This window comes from Electrophorus electricus, chromosome 5 (assembly GCF_013358815.1).
Source record: "Electrophorus electricus isolate fEleEle1 chromosome 5, fEleEle1.pri, whole genome shotgun sequence".
NCBI lineage: Eukaryota > Metazoa > Chordata > Actinopteri > Gymnotiformes > Gymnotidae > Electrophorus > Electrophorus electricus.
The window spans coordinates 1,889,308-1,910,000 of NC_049539.1; the positions used below are offsets into that span (position 1 = coordinate 1,889,308).

General features: G+C 44.8%; 1 protein-coding gene across 2 annotated transcripts in view; it reads right to left on the reverse strand.

Moving 5' to 3' along the window:
• The window catches only part of cntnap2a (contactin associated protein 2a), a 295,838-nt gene that overhangs the window by 97,419 nt on the left and 177,726 nt on the right, over positions 1-20,693 (reverse strand). For both annotated transcript variants that reach the window (XM_035526373.1, XM_035526372.1), the window contains exons 12-13: positions 20,392-20,511; positions 19,105-19,305 (exon numbers count right to left, since the gene is read on the reverse strand). In XM_035526373.1, coding sequence (XP_035382266.1) covers positions 19,105-19,305; positions 20,392-20,511 — 321 coding nt within the window. The remainder of the gene's footprint in view (positions 1-19,104; positions 19,306-20,391; positions 20,512-20,693) is intronic.

Consider the following 20,693-nt stretch of genomic DNA (forward strand, 5'->3'; position numbering starts at 1 on the left):
GTGGAGCACGTCTCCATTCTCCAACGGAGCAGGTCTCCATTCTCCTGTGGAGCAGGTCTCCATTCTCCTGTGGAGCAGGTCTCCGTTCTCCTGTGGTGCAGGTCTCCGTTCTCCTGTGGAGCAGGTCTCCGTTCTCCTGTGGTGCAGGTCTCCGTTCTCCTGTGGAGCAGGTCTCCGTTCTCCTGTGGTGCAGGTCTCCGTTCTCCAGTGGCGCTCGTTCTTTCAGTTCAGAGCTGGAGCGATTCGGAGCAGAGGAAGAGGAGGATGAGTTGTGAGACACGGCTCAGGCCTCGTCTTCCTCACATCAACGCGACGTGGGCGTCAGGCTCTCTGAAGCACTTAAACAGCTCCTTACAGGAGGGAGCACAAAGGACAAGGGCTTCACCTGACATGGAATCCTGCAGCCATGCCTGAGGCTACAGCTCTGCCGTTGTGTTTAGCGCCCTCTTCTGGGTGAACAGCGCGGTACGTACAGCTGACAGCAAATATTCCTGCACCCCCCCCCCCCCAATTTAAAAAAAGAATTAGAAAATAGGGCAGAGCAAGCAGGTGGAGCTTAAACAGGTCAAACGAGGTTTCTAGAAATAGGCTCAATCAAATGGTTCTTACAGACAAAATTGAAGGCAGGAGAAGACATGGCAGCGTACCAGTTCAAGCGGCGGCAGGCGTTTTCGGTGTTCAGCGAGAGCCCATCTGCCTCGGAACAAAAACACTCCACCGGAAAATATTTACAGTATGCTCAGTGAGCGCGGAGGCTGTTGGAAGCGAGGAGAGTAGTGGAGGCATATGTACGAGTGTGCTACTTTAAACACACACACACACACACACACACATTTAAACAAACACACACTCTCCGACAGACAGCCGCAGAGCTGCAACACACACTCTGCATGGGCCCCTGCACAGGTGAGCAAAACCACGGCTCACTTCCTATGCTAGTTGCAGGCATCTCTTCAGGAGACCTCCTAAAAGTACCTTTAACGTATCACCTCGTCAGGAGAACTCCTAAATGCACCTTTAATGTATCACTGCTCTTCTGACACTGAAACAATCTCTGTTTGCACAGGAATTCTTTTGAATGAGCAAAGATGGAACAAAACTGGGAGCCTCTTTCACTGGAGAGAATTCAACCTGTTTTGAAAGGGAACCTTCGGATTTAGTGGCTTAGTAGCCCACACGCATAGCCTCTACACACCCATACACATACATACCCCCCCCCCCCCCCGACACACACCTCCTGTGCACACATATACATCACTATTAAAAGAACCTGCATCAAAATCCCATCCAGACCACTTTTCAGAGCTGCCTGGGCAATAAATACGCGAGAGGAGTATTGCCCTAGCCCAGTACTTTTAGAGATGCGCACAATAAAGTCATTTCAAAAGCCAGTTGCAGCAGCGGTTGATGGAACAAGTCACTTACATTCGTGTCGATTTTTATGTTTAACACTGTGTAACACAAAACAAGGATACGTCTTTCCCTTAACAGCACTGCATGCTCTGAAATTTCCTTTACAAAGCAAAGCCTAGACTTAACAAAGCCCATCAGGTCTATGATTAAAGCATCAGAAAGCCTTTAGTCACATCAAATATACAATCCTAGGAAATGGATCATTAACTCTGATTTGGAAGTAGACATTTTACATGCTAAGAGATGACCTGAGATGCACTCTGCACTTTTCTTCACAGCTACTCCATGTAAATGCAGAGAGCAGCGGGGGAAAATCTAATTTCTCTGTTTTCATTTAGTTGACCTGCTGTGGCTTAGAAATCACCTGAAATTTTCTCCCGTCAGTGCAATGTGGGGACACGTAGCCAGGAGAAATGTTTAATTAGCTACAATGAACACAGAATTAGCCACAATACATACAGAAAAAGTCACAACACACAAAAAATTAGCCACGGCGCAAAAAATTAGCCACAACAAACACAGAATTAGCCACAAAAAACCCACAGACTTAGCCACAACACAGGCAGAATTAGCCATGACGAACACAGAATTAGCCATGGCACACAAAAAATTAGCCATGAAAAATACAGAATTAGTCACAAAAAATACAGAATTAGTCACAACACACAAAACATTAGCCACAACAAATACAGATTTAGCCATGACACACAAAAAATTTGCCATGACAAATACAGAATTAGCCACAACAAATATAGAATTAGCCACAACAAACACAGAAATAGCGAAACAAACACAGAATTAGTCACAACACACAAAGAATTAGCCACAACAAATACAGATTTAGCCATGACACACAAAAAATTTGCCATGACAAATACAGAATTAGCCACGACAAACAGAATTAGCCGCAACACATAAAATTAGCCAGAATTTGCCAGGACAAATACAGAATTAGCCAGGACACATGTAGAATTAGCCATGACAGATGCAATATTAGCCACAACAAATACAGAATTAGCCACAACACATGCAGAATTGGCCATGATAATTACTGAATTAATCAGGAGAAATTATGAATTAGCCACAACAAATGCTGAATTAACCAGGACAAATTCAGTCAGTTGATGTCTTTGACACCATCTGTGTATGAAATAAAGCATTTATGTTTCAAAGATCTGCCTGAACCAACGGAGACTACAACAGTATACAAAATATGACAAAAAAAAAGGCAGAATACCACATTCTGTTAAAAAATAAATAACACTTTCAGTGTAACACAGGGCACATTATTTCTAAAACTGGGAAACTCCATGTGACTACTTATAAAGAAATAAGAGATATGGCTAGACATACAGCATACTTAAACTTAACTGTACTACAAACTTTAAATTCAAGACTCAAATCACTCTAAGCACAGGATCCAGACAAGCTATTGTGCTCCGTTGGCTGTTAGCCACGTTACAGACCGATCAGGTCAGGTCTCACCTCTCACCTCTCACCTCTCTCTCTCTCTCTCTCTCTCTCTCTCTCTCTCTCTCTCTCTCTCTCTCTTTCTCTCTCTCTCTCTCCCTCTGCACTGTAGTGTCAAACCAACTTTTTGCCCAACACACTATAAAACAGAGCTAGACATCTCTCCTCCTGTAATTCTCAACACAAGCCGCTCAGAATTAAAACCTTTAGTGGCTGTGGGTGTCCATTCAGGCCTGGCATTAAGACCAGAGGAGTGAAGCAGAGGTGAAGTCCTTCACTTGGACGTGTTAATCTTCACCAGCTGTTCCCTGCTTTGACGGGTTAATTAGAGAGTTTTGGCAGCGTAGTGAGATCCGGTCTAATTTCGCAGTAACACCAGTAAATCATGCAAACCATGGGAAGGACAACACATGAAAACGCACTCCCTTCCTCTGCAGCCCGGCAGCGATCAGGAGCCGTAGTAGTCTGTCTTTATTTACACGTCACTTCTCACTTCAGTGTGCTTTAGGCTCTGCAGCCGAAAAACAGCTGGCATGAAGCAAACTTGGTGATATACATATTACACCAAAGGCAAGCGTGTGCACACGTTCTCTACAGTGTCCTGGCAGATGCAGATGTTGGACAGCTGTTGTGTGCATGCGAGAATCCCGGCCTCAGCCGCTGGGCTGCGTTTCTGTGACATTTCTAACACACCCCCATCTCTGTCACCGCTGCACTGGGTGCCAGTGGACCGATGTTTGGCAGGTAGCCGTGGCAACCGCTCACGGTGCACATTACAGGTGGCAGATGGATATGACAAATGAGCCTCTCTGGCACAGGGAGAGAGGACGTGCGTGCGGACGTGTGTCCGAGTGTGTGCCACGGCTCGCTCGCAGAGCCAAATCACCCACGGCAACCGCTTGGCTTGGTGCACATGCCAGTGGAAGCAACATGTGCGGGGGAGGACGCACGCGCACACACATCATTTTCAGATGACTCCCGTATTTCAAGCTTGTCCTACGCGAGCGCTGAACTGCATTGCAGGCTTCAGGGGGGTGCGCGCGCGCCCCTGGCTAATTAAGATGCGGAACAATTTAGGAAATCACGGCCGACTCTTTCCAGCACGACAGGCAAGTCCGTGGTTTTAAAAGCGCAAGGGAATACCCGATTACCGCGTCGGGCGTTGCGGCCTCGGTATGGAGGAGCCGGTTCTGGCTAACGCAACACCAACGGGCATAGCCACGGGAGCTCCCACTCCGCGTGAGGGAACGCGCCAATTAACAACGCCGATTGCGCCATCCGTCTGTGGCATCCACATCCGTGGCTTCGGCGGTCATGCAAAACTTCTATTTAAAAAATAAAACAAAAAAAAACCCTGCAGTAAATGAACTGCAGTGAAATGATTCGCAAAGCCCTGTAAGATTTGCGCATATGGGAAATGGTAATAATCCGGGGCGCTTGCTGCGTTCAAATTGTGATGCGCGCATGCCGCCGTCGAAGCCGGGAACTTCGCAACGGGAGTCGTTCTCGCACGACAGCACCAACGGTAGTTCCACTCGTGCAGAAGCGAGAGTCAATAAACAGTTCACATTTCACAACCTCCAATGCTGTCTTGATCCCTTTTACATACAGATGGCGTTGCAGGCGGAGAGATTTACCACGCGCACAGGAGCGTGGTTCGGAGCCCTCACAGCGGCGCCTTTACAGGAACACACGCAGCGATCAAAGACAAAACTATTAAAGGGTGTTGCATTATGCCGAAAGGGAAGTGTTTGTCAGGGCTCAGACTACATAGCAAGGAAAGTGACGCAAAAGATATACGGGACCTTAGCTGGGTGCTAATACCTTCTTTGCACTGCTGGTAAATACCGTTTAGTAACAGGAATACGTTCCCTTCTTGAATAAGACGGAGGTTATAGCGGTAAAGGGGACAGAAACGGTCACATCTCCTGGATGGTAGATACAAAAGACATGTTTGCATTCTAAGGGTTAAAAAAACTTTTTGTTTTTTCCTGTAAACTTTAAAGTTGGTTACTAAAGAACACCAAGAGAGGGGGACGATGAACTCCTCCGTAGTTCATTAAGTATTCCGTTGTCTTTGTTCTCCGTTCCACATACGGTCTAATGTTTCATTTCTCGTCATTCTCTCGCTCAGCTAAGTGCTTCTACTCAAACTAATAAGAAAACAACGTGCTGGAAACTTTGCATTTACTGTCCTCCAATCTCCAAATCTATTGTTAGCTCCAGACAAATGCTGTAGAGGCCTGAAGAAATAGAGTGAGAGTTTATTTTCCACGGACAAGTTCTGGTTTGGTTCTTTTGTGATCAAGACGAAATCATTTTCTCTAGAAACCATCTCCCTTAGTTTAGATTTGATATCTTTAGAGATATTTGATTTAAAAGTAATGACAATAATAATGTGTCTGACATACTTCTCTGAAATCATATCATTACTGGAGAAATCAGTTTATTTCTCAAGACAGAAAAAATAAAAGGATAATGGATATTCAACCGCAGTACCTCGAATCCATCTCCACATCTCTAGAGAAGCGGCTCAGCCGATGGGGCCAGTCAGCCCCTCAGCCGGCCCCTGAACCTCTGACAGAGCACCCAATCACAATCTGCTTCTGGCAGTATGAAGAATGCCTATATCACCATAAGCTCACAACCTGGTCAGATAGAGAGATACAAAAACAGAAAAAGAGAATGAGAAAGAGTACAGACAAAATCACCATTTCCTTCGGCTGCTGCTTTGTGCGGACCGTCAGCGACATGCTTCCAAGAAGCTGAGGAGTTTAGTCTGGGTGCTTCAGTGAAGAGAATCACTGTCAGTGCTCACTGACACCACAGACCAGAGCACCGCGGAAGAGAGAGAGACACGCAGCAGAAGAATTCAGACCACAGCGTAGGAGAGAGAGTAGTGCCTACACTCCACTCGTGAGCCAGGAAGGGCGTGGCACACACCTGTCGTAGACGCCACGCTCCGCCTCACTTCTTACAAAGCCTGCACTTTAAAGTCTGGCAACAAAACAATCGCATCAAGGTAGACACGCCACAGTGGGCGGTCATGGGCACAGTGATGAGCATTATCTCTGCTGGGTACACGCAAGACACAAACAACAGTCAACGGTGGTCAAACACACGCACGCAGGCCAGGTCAGCTCAGGGTCCAAGCAATAGCACGTCAGAGCTGAAGGGCTGGTGATGTCAGGAGGGGGCGGAGCCTCCAGCCCCACACTGAGCAGAACGTGCTGATAAAACAGCAGCTTGTGTTGCTTAGAACCATCTGGTTGGCAGAGGTGAAATGAGGCAAGGCTGCCCGGCGCAATGCCTGCCGCCTTCCTCCTGGTGTCTGCCTCCTCGCTACGGCTGGCATGCGAGACTGCGCCAAGGCAAAGCCTGTCTTACCTTCTCCACTAGTTTCATGTTGGCTCGCTTGTGGACTTGCTCCTGGCTCTCTGCACCCCTTGTATGGACACTGCAGATGTGAGAACCAGACAGCGCCCCCTCATGGAGGAGCTCCATGCAGCGCGTCTCGGCAGCAGAGGACCACCCCAACACACACACACACACACACACACACACACACACACACACACACACCCAGCCAGCGCACGCTCAGATGGCGCCCGAACAGCGAGGGGCATCCTGTCAGCCTCGAGTGATGTCTCCTTGGCACGGGGCTAATTCCCCTTCATCTGAATCTGCAAAAATTTCCCTGGCAGCGTCGGGTGTCCCTACAGTGGGCCGAGCCACGGGGAGACACACGATGCCATCAACGAAACATATGACAACATTATTGAACGTAATGATGCTTTACTGTATGCAAAGTGTACAAGGCTCATGTCAGGCGGGAGATGATGGAATGTGCAGGATGTGTGTGCATTCTGCTGCCTGATCATTAACTCCGAGTGGCTCTCCAAGTCAGAGGCACAAATCAACACTGAAACAACCATGGAAACTTCCAGATTTCTCATTAGGGAATATCGAGGAGTCTAGTTTGTTAATGTTGCATTGTTTATGCAGATTTACCAATTACATGTAAAAAATAACTGAAATTTTATTCAGAATTATAGAATTGTGTTGGCTAAAACATAACTAGCTATGTGCTGTTTTCCTGAACAGAAAAAAAAGAAGTCCAAGCAGGCAAAGTTCTGCCTGCAACACAACTCCAGGTAATCCATATTTTCAAAAAGACCATGGTAAATTCGTTACATCTTCGGGGCTCTCCCCTCTGTAACGGCTCAGAGGAGCAAACCTCATTAACCGCACACACACGGCCTCAGGCAGCACGTGCGGAAGAACCCCCAAGAACACAGTGTGCTCTCAGATGAACGTGGGATGGATTTAGCTCACATTTGCTAAAGGTTGCACCTGGACAATACGACTCGTGCAATATCCGGCTCTGTTTTGGGAAATGAAGTTTAATCAGATGCTTTCTGCAGTGATAATTGCAAATATTGATCTCATACGCACACTTATGAAAGCAAAACTGGGCGTGTTTGCCTTCTCCTTATTGGAATTCCAAAGAAGAGCCATGCTTTAAATATTGATATAGTAAGCACTCTTGGACAAGCAGTTATTAACAAGAAATTTGATCATACATTACACGATTCAGCATGAATAAGTAACTCCTTTGGCACTGGATGGCTTGCATTAAACATTTCACAGCTCCGGAGACCACTCTACCACTGTAAAATGCCAAAACTCAAAATTGGTCATACTTGTAGATGATAAAGGGGTAAACAACAGTGACTTCCTGTTGATTTCTACAGCCTACTCCTGACCCAGCAAGGGAATCGCACCACTTCCTCCATTTAGTTTATGACTTTCTCTATTTCTGATATCAATATTTTGGTGGTTGAAGGGCAAACAATAGAGTTCATGTAGAACACACTAATGACTGTGAGTTTATCTTCCGTCGTGGCCAGGAGCCCATGGAGCACGGGGAATCATTTCAGAACCGAAGGGCCCAATCTGCATGTTAATGTGTCCGCCATTTCTCTCTGCTGCTCGGTCATGCTCTGATTGCTGTGACAGCACATTTGCGCAACGCAATTCATCCTCGTTCACCCCCCACCCCCACCCCCACCCCCACGCTCCGCCGCCCACCCGCACCGCCACGCTCGGGAACGTTAACGCCACAGACGTGATGAATTGACTAATAACGCTTTTTTTTTTAAAGCTGCATAAATGCAATCAGAGCTTGGTGCATGGCCCTGCTTTCAGCTTTACTGTATGCGTTAATGTTCTTTTAAAAGGCAGAAATTAACCTTTCAACAGGGATCGGGAACGGAGTCAACAAATACACAGCCCATCTGTATATGAGTGAATGATGACTGATAATAAGGCCAGTATTGAACAGACGCTGTTTACGCATTAGTGCTGTTGAGTCATCGCTAATGTCTCACCAATCTGAGTATCTGCTCGCATAACACTGTAAATAATGTGTCCTTTCTTCCAATTTAAAGTTTAGTGGCAGCAGTGAGGCCTCTTTAATCACAAATCCAGCTGAAAGATAACAAAAATAATACAAGTTACGAAAACACTAATAAGAACTGAATTTGGAAAGGAAGTTGAGCGTGCCTCAGGGCACTGCCTTCTTAGGCTTCCTGTTGGCTGAGTAATCATTCTCTCCCTTCTATCTCTCTTCTGTCTCACTCCCTCATCTCTCTCTTTGTCTGCCTTTCTCTCTCCATCTGTTTCCTATCTCTCTGTTTCCCTCCTTTCTTCTTCTCTCTTCCTCTGTCTCTTGTTGCCTCATTCCATCTTGTTAATCATGCTGAAATCTGCCCTTTACCAAGTTTCATACACTACCATCAGTTACAAATCCTTTTCCACACAAGGGAATGCACAGCTCTGTCGCCCCGATGAAATAAAACAACAGACGCGCACACACACAGAGCGAGAGAGAGGGGGAGAGACAGAGAGAGAGAGAGAAACTAAGAGAGAGGAAAGAGAGAGAGAGAGAGAGAGAGAGAGAGAGAGAGAGAGTGGACTGAACATCCCAGTTCATTCTGGTTTAAGGTACCAGTAAACATAATAATGTGTGTGTGCAGGAACAGATCGGTCCTAATTATGGGAGCAGAATATTCCACCAGAGTTTCTTGGCACAGTGGTTATGGCTGTGCTGGCATAAACATGGTAAACTCCTTTGTTCTTGCCCTTCTGATTGTGCTGTGTTGTACATGTTTCATTCTCATCACAAAAACAGGTCCAAAGGCCTCCTATTCGCCTGTCCCTAAATATCTACATTTCCTACATTTGACAAATAATTTCATACTCTCTTCCTCCAGTGCTTCAGCAATGCAATCTGTGTCGTCTGTCCTGACTGGCTTCCCTTTAAAACACTTTAACATATAATACAATCTCATTTAAACAACTTGCTGCTGGCTAGTTGTCTCCTTAACTTGTAGGTGTATCGTGAGAAGACAGGCAAGCAGAGAAGCATTGCTACCTTAAAATAAAAGCAAAGTGTTATCCATCTTTAAAAACTCTTACTCAGTGTTTACATTTTTAAGATGCATATTAAACATTTTAAAGCCCATTCTTTCTTAGATATAATTTCTTTTTTTTTTTAAGTATTTTCACCTTATATGATAATTTTTGCCTAAACTAAGAAGTTGAATTAATTTTGTAAATTCATTCACTCCCCAGCTTTAAGTTTAAGGATTTTCAACTTTGAGTAGACTTGATTTTGTACTTACAGTGTATATGTGGATATTTGAGTCATTTCATCTTATAATGAAGCAACAACACTCACTGTTTCTTGCTTACCTAACCAAGATGCAATATGTCATATTGCAATATATGAATATATGTAATATATGATTAAGTGTAACGCGACTGACGGAGTCCAGACGCTCGCTGATGACGTTAGACGCTGGTTTTATTAAGAAAGGGGAATTCCACAAGTGTAGTCAAAATCCAGAAGCAGGTCACAAGCCAGTGAAGACAACGATAGTAGAAGAGGGCCAATGAAATAAACACACACACAGTCCAAAAGGTCCAACATCAGTCAACAATCTGAACCGAGGACGAGACTAACGGGTCATAAGCCAGGAAGGCAAACACAGCGTGCTTGCTAAGCCATCACACACACTTCACGATGTGAAAGAGGAAAGAGGCAGAATAACAAGGCCGGGTGGAACAGGCCCAGGTGATGACCCTTAATCCAGAAAGGAGGAGCATGAGACTCGACTGTGATTGGTCGAGCTGGTAGGATTGACAGGTAAGTGGGTGGACTGAAGTTGATGGGAGACGTAGTCTGGCGTGGGGAGCGTGTCAATAAGGAAAAGCTAGTTTAGGCAAAGGTTGCCTGCCAAAAGTCTGGAACTTTGATGCCCTCAAGAAATAGAAAACAGCTGTGCAGTAAGCCACCTTATAATTTTAAAAATGCAGAACCAGAATTGTTGTACACTAAGTTACATGGCTACAATAAAATATAGAATTGTTAAAAAGGATAAGATTAACCAAAGTGATTTGAGAGGATGCTCATATGAACTCTTATATGAACAGACCAACTCAGAAATTGATTGAAATTTCCACCATGGTCCAATTTGCATAAATTATAGTCACTCATCTTACCAATCACAAAGCCTCAACTTGCTTCAGTTCACCAGCCTTCACAACACAGAACTAAGGCCCACCCCATCACTTAATCTACCAATCACAATGCCCCTACCCGACTCAGTTACATCTCTGTCTTGTAAACTAAAGCTAACCACTTTAAGTTTCTTCTTAACATTTTCATCTTAGCATTTTATTAATTTGATTAATTTTTAAATAAGGTAGAAATCTGCCTCAGTTCCAATGTTCACTCGACTGAATTAAGAGTAATAGAATACATGATTGGAGTCTATTCTTTTTCAAATCAGAGTCATATTTAATTATATCCATTCATTAAACAATTAATTTGTGGTAGCATGTGAGTGAATTAATCCCTGCAATGAAATTCCTCAGATCAACTGGGATTCATTGGAATTGAAAGGAACAGACCCAGTTCCAATTTATATTTACAGCACTTACCAGACACTTTTATCCCCCCAAAAAACTTTACAATTATGATTGAGTACAACTAGAGCAATCAAGGGCTAAGGGTCTCACTCAGGGACCCAACAGCACTGGAGCTCCTCAGGGTTGTGTCCTAAGCCCCCTGCTCTACTCACTGTACACCTACGACTGCACAGCCACTTCCAGCTCTAACATCATTGTCAAGTTTGCTGACGACACCGTTGTCGTGGGTCTGATCTCGGACAATGATGAGAGGGTCTACCTGGAGGAGATTAAACACCTGGAAAACTGGTGCCAGGAAAATAATCTCCTCCTAAACGTCAGTAAGACAAAGGATCTGATCGTGGATTGCAGCAAGAAGCAGGAGCAGCACTACCAACCTGTGAGGATCAGTGGAACCACGGTGGAGAGAGTAGATAGTTTCAGGTACCTTGGAGTTCACATCTCGCAGGACCTGTCCTGGTCCCGCCACACCAACTCCCTGGCAAAGAAGGCTCGTCAGCGTCTTTACCACCTCAGATGCCTAAGAGACTTCAGACTGCCCTCCAAAGTACTGTGGAACTTCTACACCTGCACTATCGAGAGCATCCTCACGGGGAACATCACAGTCTGGTTTGGGAATAGCACCAAGCAGGACAGACAAGCAGTCCAAAGGGTAGTGCGTTCAGCAGAGCGCATCACTCACACGGAACTTCCTGACCTGCAGACCATCTACTACAAGCGGTGCCAGACCAAGGCCAGGAAAATTGTGAAGGACCCCACCCATCCCAACAATAGACTCTTCTCTCTGTTGAGGTCAGGGAGGCGCTTCCGCTCCCTGAAGACCAAGACAGAGAGGCTGAAGAGGAGCTTCTTCCCACAGGCCATTCGGGCCCTGAATCAGGGAAACTGAATAAACTGTGGGGACCACCACCACCATGTAACATGACTGTATATCTGTACATCTGTATATATAGATTTATACTCAATTACCTTGTTACACAACAACTGTAGATATGTTATTATACAAAATGGATCTGTACATTCTGTACATATACACCCAACCATATTACACCTGCACTATACATTCTGTAGATTGTGTACATATATACCCAACCATATTACACCTGCACTATACATTCTGTAGATTGTGTACATATATACCCAACCATATACATTGTACATATAATAATAATATACATATATTGTTAATATATTTTGTACATACATAGAATATATATATTTCACATATAGAGAACATCTATATTTCTCTATGCACCCCTGTTTTCTTTTCCTCAGTTTGGACAGAGCACTCTCCACCATTTCACTGCGAGTTATACTGTGTATGTGACAAATAAACCGAACTTGAACAGCAGCAACTTGGTGTTGGTGGGACTTGAACTGGCACCCTTCTGATTACTAGCCCAGTACCTTAAACTTTGAGCTACCAATTTCTAGGGAAAGAGAAGTTCTACTGTCATATACTAAACACAGCCTGCAGACATTGTGAAGCTTTTTCTCAGTAGGCCTGTTCCTACTTTAGCTTACACCACGTCACACAAATCTTAGCGTGATCAGAGGTGCGGGGAGGTTGGCTGCGAATGAGTGGCGTGTTTACAGTGCCTTTGTATAAAATCATTATAACCAAAAGCTTTAATGTCAGCAAAGATGGATTAAAAACACTGTGGTGAGTTAAAGCATCTGTGTGGTGTAGCGTAACCCTCTACCCCACAGAGCCAGTGAGGGGAGGACAGGGATTTAAAAGATCACAAGCTGCCTTTAACAGACGCGTGACATCTCGGGGGAAGACGAGAATGGTTCTTGTGTCAGGCTCCTTGTTGACAAAGTGAGCTCAGACCACAGAGGCCCAGGCTCAGGACCTTCAAAAACAAACGTGGAGATCAGGACCGCACTCACGTGCATTTAGATGTTAAAAATACAAACCCCAGATCCTCTACACAGAAGGAATCCCAGTAGAGAAAGTGAGGACTGTGATCCAGTCAACCACTGAGAAGGATCTTGTTTATACTGGGAGAGGGAACACAGGGGTGTGGCCAGGGGCGGGGTCTGCCCTTTTCCATCATCCTCACATGCCTGTGTTCATTGGGTAACGGCCGCAGGCTAATCAGAGCAGAGAGCAAATCATTTGCCCCAAAACAGGAAATTTAAATAGGCCCGTTCTACTCGAGGAGTTGGAATTAAGTGAAACATCACCGATGAAGGAATTGTGGGAGGAGATGTCCCATACAACGTCGATGTGGAAGGGAGAGTTCTGTCTCCGTGTCTGGCTGCAGTGACATGGCGAGTGGACGGATGTCAAAGCGAAAGAATATGATGGCGGCAGAAATGTCTACGGTCGGAGCAGTGGGATTATGTACTCAAAAATAATCTGGGAACAGAGCCGGAATCGTTCCTTTCTTGTATATTGGATTTGTTTTCCTAAGTAGCAGTAATGGGTTTATTCTTTATAGTGCACTAGTATTTAAATCCAGAAAATCCTTTAGTTTTTTAAACTTTTCTTTAAAAAAAGTACACAGAAATTGGCACTTTTTAACATAAGTGTGTAGGCTGGGAGTTCTCTCCCAGATGCATTTCCATGTTCTCATTTCATTCTTTCCCATCTGAACAGTGTACAGAAACATTGGAATCTGGTTCATTAAATAAAAAAAACCAAAACAGATTATTATTAATGTAATATGAGTATCCCAAACCAAATCCTCCTGAGATGATGAGCAGGAAACAGCTCTGATGTCAAGCGTGGCGACTACTGAATTTAAATGTTTCTTTCATCATCCAATGCTGTTAATATTTTCCAAGAAACAAGATGACAATAATTGACTCTGACAATCAGGATCGCAAACAACTAATTAAGGAATCACCAAGTGCTTCTAACAGCGTGTCATATTATGGTTGTAAACAGTGCTGTTACAATGGCATCCGTAAGGAACGCGGGGAGAAGAGGCCTTCTTCAGCACTTAATGCTGTATAATGCAACATCCACAGGTATAGTCACATTTTCACTGTATACAACGATCCAAAAGGCGGGAAGGGGCAGAGGATGTCGGAGAGAGGGCAAGTAAGCGTAAACACAGGTGTCATTGCGGAAACGTTCCTGGCATTAGTCATGCAGGCCAGCCGCCTCTGCCAAGAGGGTGGGAATGTCAGTACTAACACAGCCTCTCGAGTGACCTCTCAGTAGCCTCTCCTGTTTCGGGCATATCGTACAAATCGTGCACACACACTACGAAGGCCAAAGGAGCAGAAGACGGAGATTGATATTAACCCGATCCCTCATTGCTGTGGGAGGTTTAGGAATCATAAAATTAAGAGAATTATAGTTTAACTTTCCAATTACAGAACTTAATACCCCCTGGATGCAATTTTGATTTAATGCTTCATTTAGCTACTGAATGCCGCCCACACGGTAATGTGATGAAACCTGACAGTCAATTTAGAAAAAGCATATTTTTGGAAATATTTTTTTCTTTCCTTTTGTATTAGGCAAATACATTAGCCAGTATATTTCTGAGTTCTAATTGAACCATCCACTTTACCTTGAATGTGGCCAGGTATCCTTGAGAGTGCACCATGGTAAACAGCATCTAAATAGTGGTCCAATGTGCTAATGCTTAACCACGATAAACGAATCTTTTTAAGCATTATATATTCTACTATTCGTCTGACAATCCATACCGCATGTGTTAGACAAAAGGGAAGACCCAAGCACTGTGATACAAAGCTATGAGGACTGCTACTGTCAGCTGCACGACTAATTCCAGATCTTCAGGACCACGGCTAGCTCCAGCTGCTCAGCAGTATAAAATCTGCCCTTGATGAGGACCAGTGAGTAAGAGGCTTTGAGTTCCAGTGTGGCTCATCATGTTTTTTCCTCTCTCTCTCTCCAGACCCACCTCAGGACTGAAGGACTGGCCCCGCTCTCCAGTCATCCACAGACAGCGACCCCACACTGTGCTCCACCACTCTTCACAGTTACAGTATTCAGCTGACACGCTTATCCAAAGCAACTTAAAATTACGACTGAGTACAACTTGAGCAACTGAAGGTTAAGGGCCTTGCTCAGGGGCCCAACAGTGGCAGGGCTTGAACTAGCAACCATCCGATTACAAGTCAAGTACATTAACCACTGAGCTACCACTTCACCTTGACACAGCCCTTGTAAATATGGAACCCTCTGGACTATTCCAGCAGCTAGACAAGTGTTGCATTCACATCACACAACCAAACTCCTGTAACCCCCCAACCCTTCCCACACACGCACAGTCACATGCACACCCTTACACATGCGCACACAGGGTACCTTTCTGATTGTAGAAATAACTTTTCTTTCCGAATAAGACAGCAGACAACATGACTCTCCAGTCTGCAAATTCCGCCTGTTAGCGAGTACGCGTTCCCTGATTAGTTGCGGATGGACATGCTAATGGATCTAATCGTATTTTCCACCCTAGTCTGCACATGTCTGACGTCTGAATAATCACAGCTCAGAGGAGGAAAGTCAACAGGAAGTCACGCAGACTGTGCTGGGACACTGCACAGACAAATCTCAGCAATACCAGAATATTAGAAAAGTTATGCTTTGCACTGTGACCTAAGGGAGACACATGATAATGTTATCTTTGATTACTGCTACCGTCTTTTTTTCGAGTTAATATTGTGATATATTTTGTAAGTTCGTTTTGTTATGTAAGTTTTGAGCTATAAATTGCAGAGCAGTGGTGGTAATCAGTGAATACAAGAACCTGAATGAACAGGTCCACATAATTAAACAGGTCACCAGTCCACACGCTGAAAGGGTTCGCTCTTGCTTTTACTACCATTACACAATTATGAGGCAGAAAGCAAAAAGGGACACACACACACACACAGAAGTGTGCAAATGTTTCAGCCATAGCTGTGGTTATTTGAATTCGTGTGAGAAACAACATAGTTTAGATTTTCAACCATACCCCCCCCCCCCCCCCCCAAAAAAAAAAAAAAATCGAACTCAGGTATTTTTCTATGCTGTTAAAGAAAGAAACATAGCAAAGAACAAAGCATTTTCCAGATAAAACCCCCAGGCCTTTGTGGGCACATAGTTCAGTGCTTTATTAAACAAATATAACAAGCAGGTGCTCACGATCAATGACATTATCCACAGATTAAACTGATTAACTGAGACAGAAGCAGCTGTGTAGAGGGAAAACCTGGGAGAGGAACTGGCAGGACTGGGGAAGATTGTGGCAGCTTCACCATAAACACATCCATCATAGCAAGAGCGAGAACAGCAACAAGGCATCAGGTTATTACCCTGCAGGAGTGGGTCTCTCCCCAGACAGGAGTGGGTCTCTCCCCAGACAGGAGCAAGGTCTCTCCCCAGACAGGAGTGGGTCTCTCCCCAGACAGGAGTAGGTCTCTCCCCAGACAGGAGTAGGTCTCTCCCCAGACAGTTGTCTCCACATGTACTCTCCAAACTCTTTTGCAAAAGCACAAACAAGCAAGCAAAGCCGGGGACAAGAAACGCAGTGGTTGCTCACGGCAACCGAGTAGCGTAGACAGGAAGTACCTCTGGCTTACTCCTCTTACTTCGCCTCTAAATTGAAGGTGTTCAGCGTTGCTCTCAGCTAAGAAGCAGCGAAAGCCACTGCTGCTCCCGAACGCCCGTCTCCAGTCCGGGAGACGGCTTGTCAGCAGAGCTGAGGATGAAAATACCTGGCTCGGAAGGAGAAACGAAGCCAAGTGACTCACCTGTGCAGAACACCACGCAAGCATGGGCTGTAGTGTAATGGCAGCAGGTGCTCTGGAGTGAGGAGTCAAAATTTGAGATTTCTGGCTCCAAATCAAGGCAGTTCAGCAAGGCATCTGATTGGTCCCTCGTTCATTTTCCAGAATGGCAATGGCACCAAACACACGGCCAAAGTTAAAAAAGAACCGTCTCCACCAAAAAGAAGAACAAGGAGTCCTACAGCAGATGACATGGCCCCCACAGAGCCCAGAGCTCATCATCACTGAGTCAGTCTGGGAAAACACTCAGACAGAAGCAAGCGAGACAGCCAAAGTCTTCAGACGGATGGCAAGTTCTCCAAGGGGCTTGGAACAACTTACTAGCTGAGTATATAAAAACCTGCATGCCAGTGTTCCTAAGAGAACTGATGCTGGTTTAACTAAACACCTGCATGCCAGTGTTCCTAAAAGAACTGATGCTGGTTTAAATAAACACCTGCATGCCAGTGTTCCTAAGAGAACTGATGCTGGTTTAAATAAACACCTGCATGCCAGTGTTCCTAAGAGAACTGATGCTGGTTTAACTAAACACCTGCATGCCAATGTTCCTAAGAGAACTGATGCTGGTTTAACTAAACACCTGCATGCCAGTGTTCCTAAGAGAACTGATACTGGTTTAACTAAACACCTGCATGCCAGTGTTCCTAAGAGAACTGATGCAGGTTTAACTAAACACCTGCATGCCAGTGTTCCTAAAAGAACTGATGCTGGTTTAAATAAACACCTGCATGCCAGTGTTCCTAAGAGAACTGATGCTGGTTTAACTAAACACCTGCATGCCAGTGTTCCTAAGAGAACTGATGCTGGTTTAATTAAACACCTGCATGCCAGTGTTCCTAAGAGAACTGATGCAGGTTTAACTAAACACCTGCATGCCAGTGTTCCTAAGAGAACTGATGCTGGTTTAATTAAACACCTGCATGCCAGTGTTCCTAAGAGAACTGATGCAGGTTTAACTAAACACCTGCATGCCAGTGTTCCTAAGAGAACTGATGCTGGTTTAATTAAACACCTGCATGCCAGTGTTCCTAAAAGAACTGATGCTGGATTAAAAGCAAAGCACCCTCGCAAACATTGGTCTGATTTAGGTTTCTTTTTCTTTATGTTTCTTCTTCTATCTAGTAAGTTAATCAATAAATAATTATGCAGGTCATTAATGTTCATAGTATCTTATATCCACACCTGACAGGGGCACTAGGACCCAGTGAGGACAGGGGCACTAGCACTCGGGGCTATAGCCCTTAAGATGGAGAAGTGACTTCATCAGGTCCCAGAAATGACATCAACAATCTCAATGAAGAATCTCAGTTCTATGAATAGCAAAAATACTGCACCAAGCACTTCAAACTCTTTCTCTCTCTCACACACACACACACACACACACACACACACACACACACACCCCTCAATCTCCCAGGCCTCTGGTAGAAGGTCCGAGTGTGAAGAGAAAAATATGACCACCCAGTACAAACGGGATGTTTTTATGGTCTTGCATTCTGAAATGTTTATATACAGTAATGTACAGGTATCCTTCTCTTTTCTACATTAATTAGTCATGTTATTAGAAATCAGTGATAAACTGGACATCAGCATAATACAGTGAGTTATTCCAGGCAAAGCTCAAGTAATGGCAGGTGACTTGACAGAATACATTTATGTTTGTTTCTGTTTTCATCTGGGCAAAAGATGGCATAAGCAATTATCACTAAATATGGCAAGATGAAGATTTCTTTACATTTCTTTACATTTCTCTCTGAAAGTAACAGATGATAATGATAATGGAGTATAGTAAAGTGTGCTTAGTTTTGGGAAAAAAAACCACACAAGCACATGCCCACGCACACATATGCACACACACACACACACACACACACACACACACACACACACACACACACACACGAAAAGGAAACGTGTACTGATACGAGAAAAGGCACTGAAAAGCTTCAGTCAGGTCAGTGGTGTGGACACAACGGTCATGCCCTGGTGTGCTGAACACACATTAATTAGCATCACCGTTCAGTGAGGTTTTGTCTGTTTTTGCAACATAACAGTTGAGCATTCATACCAAATGAACACAAGATTAGACATCATAGTGTTTCACTGAGCAGCAGGAAAGACTGTCTGTCCGAGCTCCATATCTACACCCCGTCTAGCTTGGTGTCCGCCCGCTTAGTTTTAAAGCACAATCAGAAGGATTTAAGACAAATAAGACAAATCCTAACAGTTAGAACCCGTTGTTGAACCCGTGACCTAAACATGCAGCGAGATCAAAGTGAAGATATTAATCTAACCCATCCACACCTCATAATCCAGCCATCAATCCCACTGCAGTGTACACACACACACACCCATAAAACTACCCTTCTCTCCACCAACACATACACACCCATACAACCCACACCACACCCTCCTCCCCAGCCCCTCCCACACCCCTGGCCCCTCCCCCAGCCCCTCCTTCCTCCGTACCAGGTGTGTTGAGAAGGCGGGACATGCGGCACGCGTAAGCCACACGCTGCTCGCAGTACTCGGCGTTGCCTGTAACAGCAGTCATCTGCCCAGTGGTGGCGCTGTAGTTCAGCTGAAGCACTGTGCGACGCTCACGACTCGAGCCCGTCACGGGCGTCTGCGCTGGCAGGTTGTTCATCACAGTTGTCCACACATTCTCTTCTGATGGACATGAGGACAAACCAGTAAGGAGAAAAGGTCAATATGTTCATGCTGTTCCTAACACAGCTGTGCGGTTATCACTACCAACAGTCCTGATAAACGACAAGTAAAACACTAATAAACATTTTAAAACAGTCTGCTGTTAAACTGCATCAGGAATCATTTACCATGATGACTATTAAAATGTTTACACTTTGAAGGGTTGTTTTTATGATTATCTTTATTTTTGCTGTGCAGGTTTGTCTTCTGACCCAAAGTCATCTGCACTGAAGAGCTTCCTTTTGAGGACGCGTTCTGTGAGCTTTCTAGGTCTCTGAGTTTGCGAGTCACTTTCATTTAAATCTCCATCTCTGCTCATGTTAGTTGAGAGATTTCTCAGCCTGGTAGGAAACTCGACCTTGCCCAAAAACGCCAGCCTGTCGTCACATCCAGACATACCCAATTTATGCACGCAACGTATTTAATTCATCACGCTTGTTTACACTGCTGGGACGTTTAACAGTGTAGGCCAAGACTACTTGTGTTTTACACAAAAGGGCTCCAGTGTTAAAGTAAACGTTTTGGCCAGTGACAGGACAGTGCGTGCCACTCCAGTACAGCGAGCTGCGCTCAGGAACGGAGACGTTTGTAGCCGTCTCTACGGAATGGGGCAGAGCAGCTTACGCAGCACGAGGGATGTGCTGTGATGGGCTGGTTCAGGGTTTCTGTTGTTTCAATTTGATGAAATCAATGGTAATGTTCATCTAAGGGCCAACATTATGCATTAAAGCCAAGTGAAGAAACACATGGGAAAAAGATTGAACATGATGTGGCCAGTGTTACTATGTAATATAGGATTAATTGCAGTGTAATGAAGTGAGGACGATCCGCAACAGGTCTCACCATCCACTCTGCACTTGATCTGAATGACTGATGCTCTGTCTCGTTATGCAATTAACGTGTTACGTATGGCTAGCTGCTTAGAATGTTACACCATAATGAATCCTTTCCCTTGTTATGGCTTCACAGCCTAGACAGGGTGGTAACAGTACAGTTATGCTGTAACAGTGATTGTGTAATGTGAAGTGCTATGTATGGATGAATGACCTGTCATGTTGCAGATGACCCTGAAGGGATCCAGAGGTCCGCTGCCGTCGGGGTCGATCCAGTACACGTCTGAAGCTCTCCCCAGGTGCTTGTAGGCCTCACACGACTGTTCGTAGACAGCTGTGAGGAAAGCAGACCTTCAAAAGTTGCACGGCAACAACGAACAGACGGCTTAAGAACCAAATATACAGCAGACGGTTTCAGGTTTTGCACGTTCGGTCTGTGGCCATAATCATAAACATGACATTAGAAGAGCAGAGAAATTAGTAAGATAATAGTATTGTGCTGCACAGTGTTCTCTT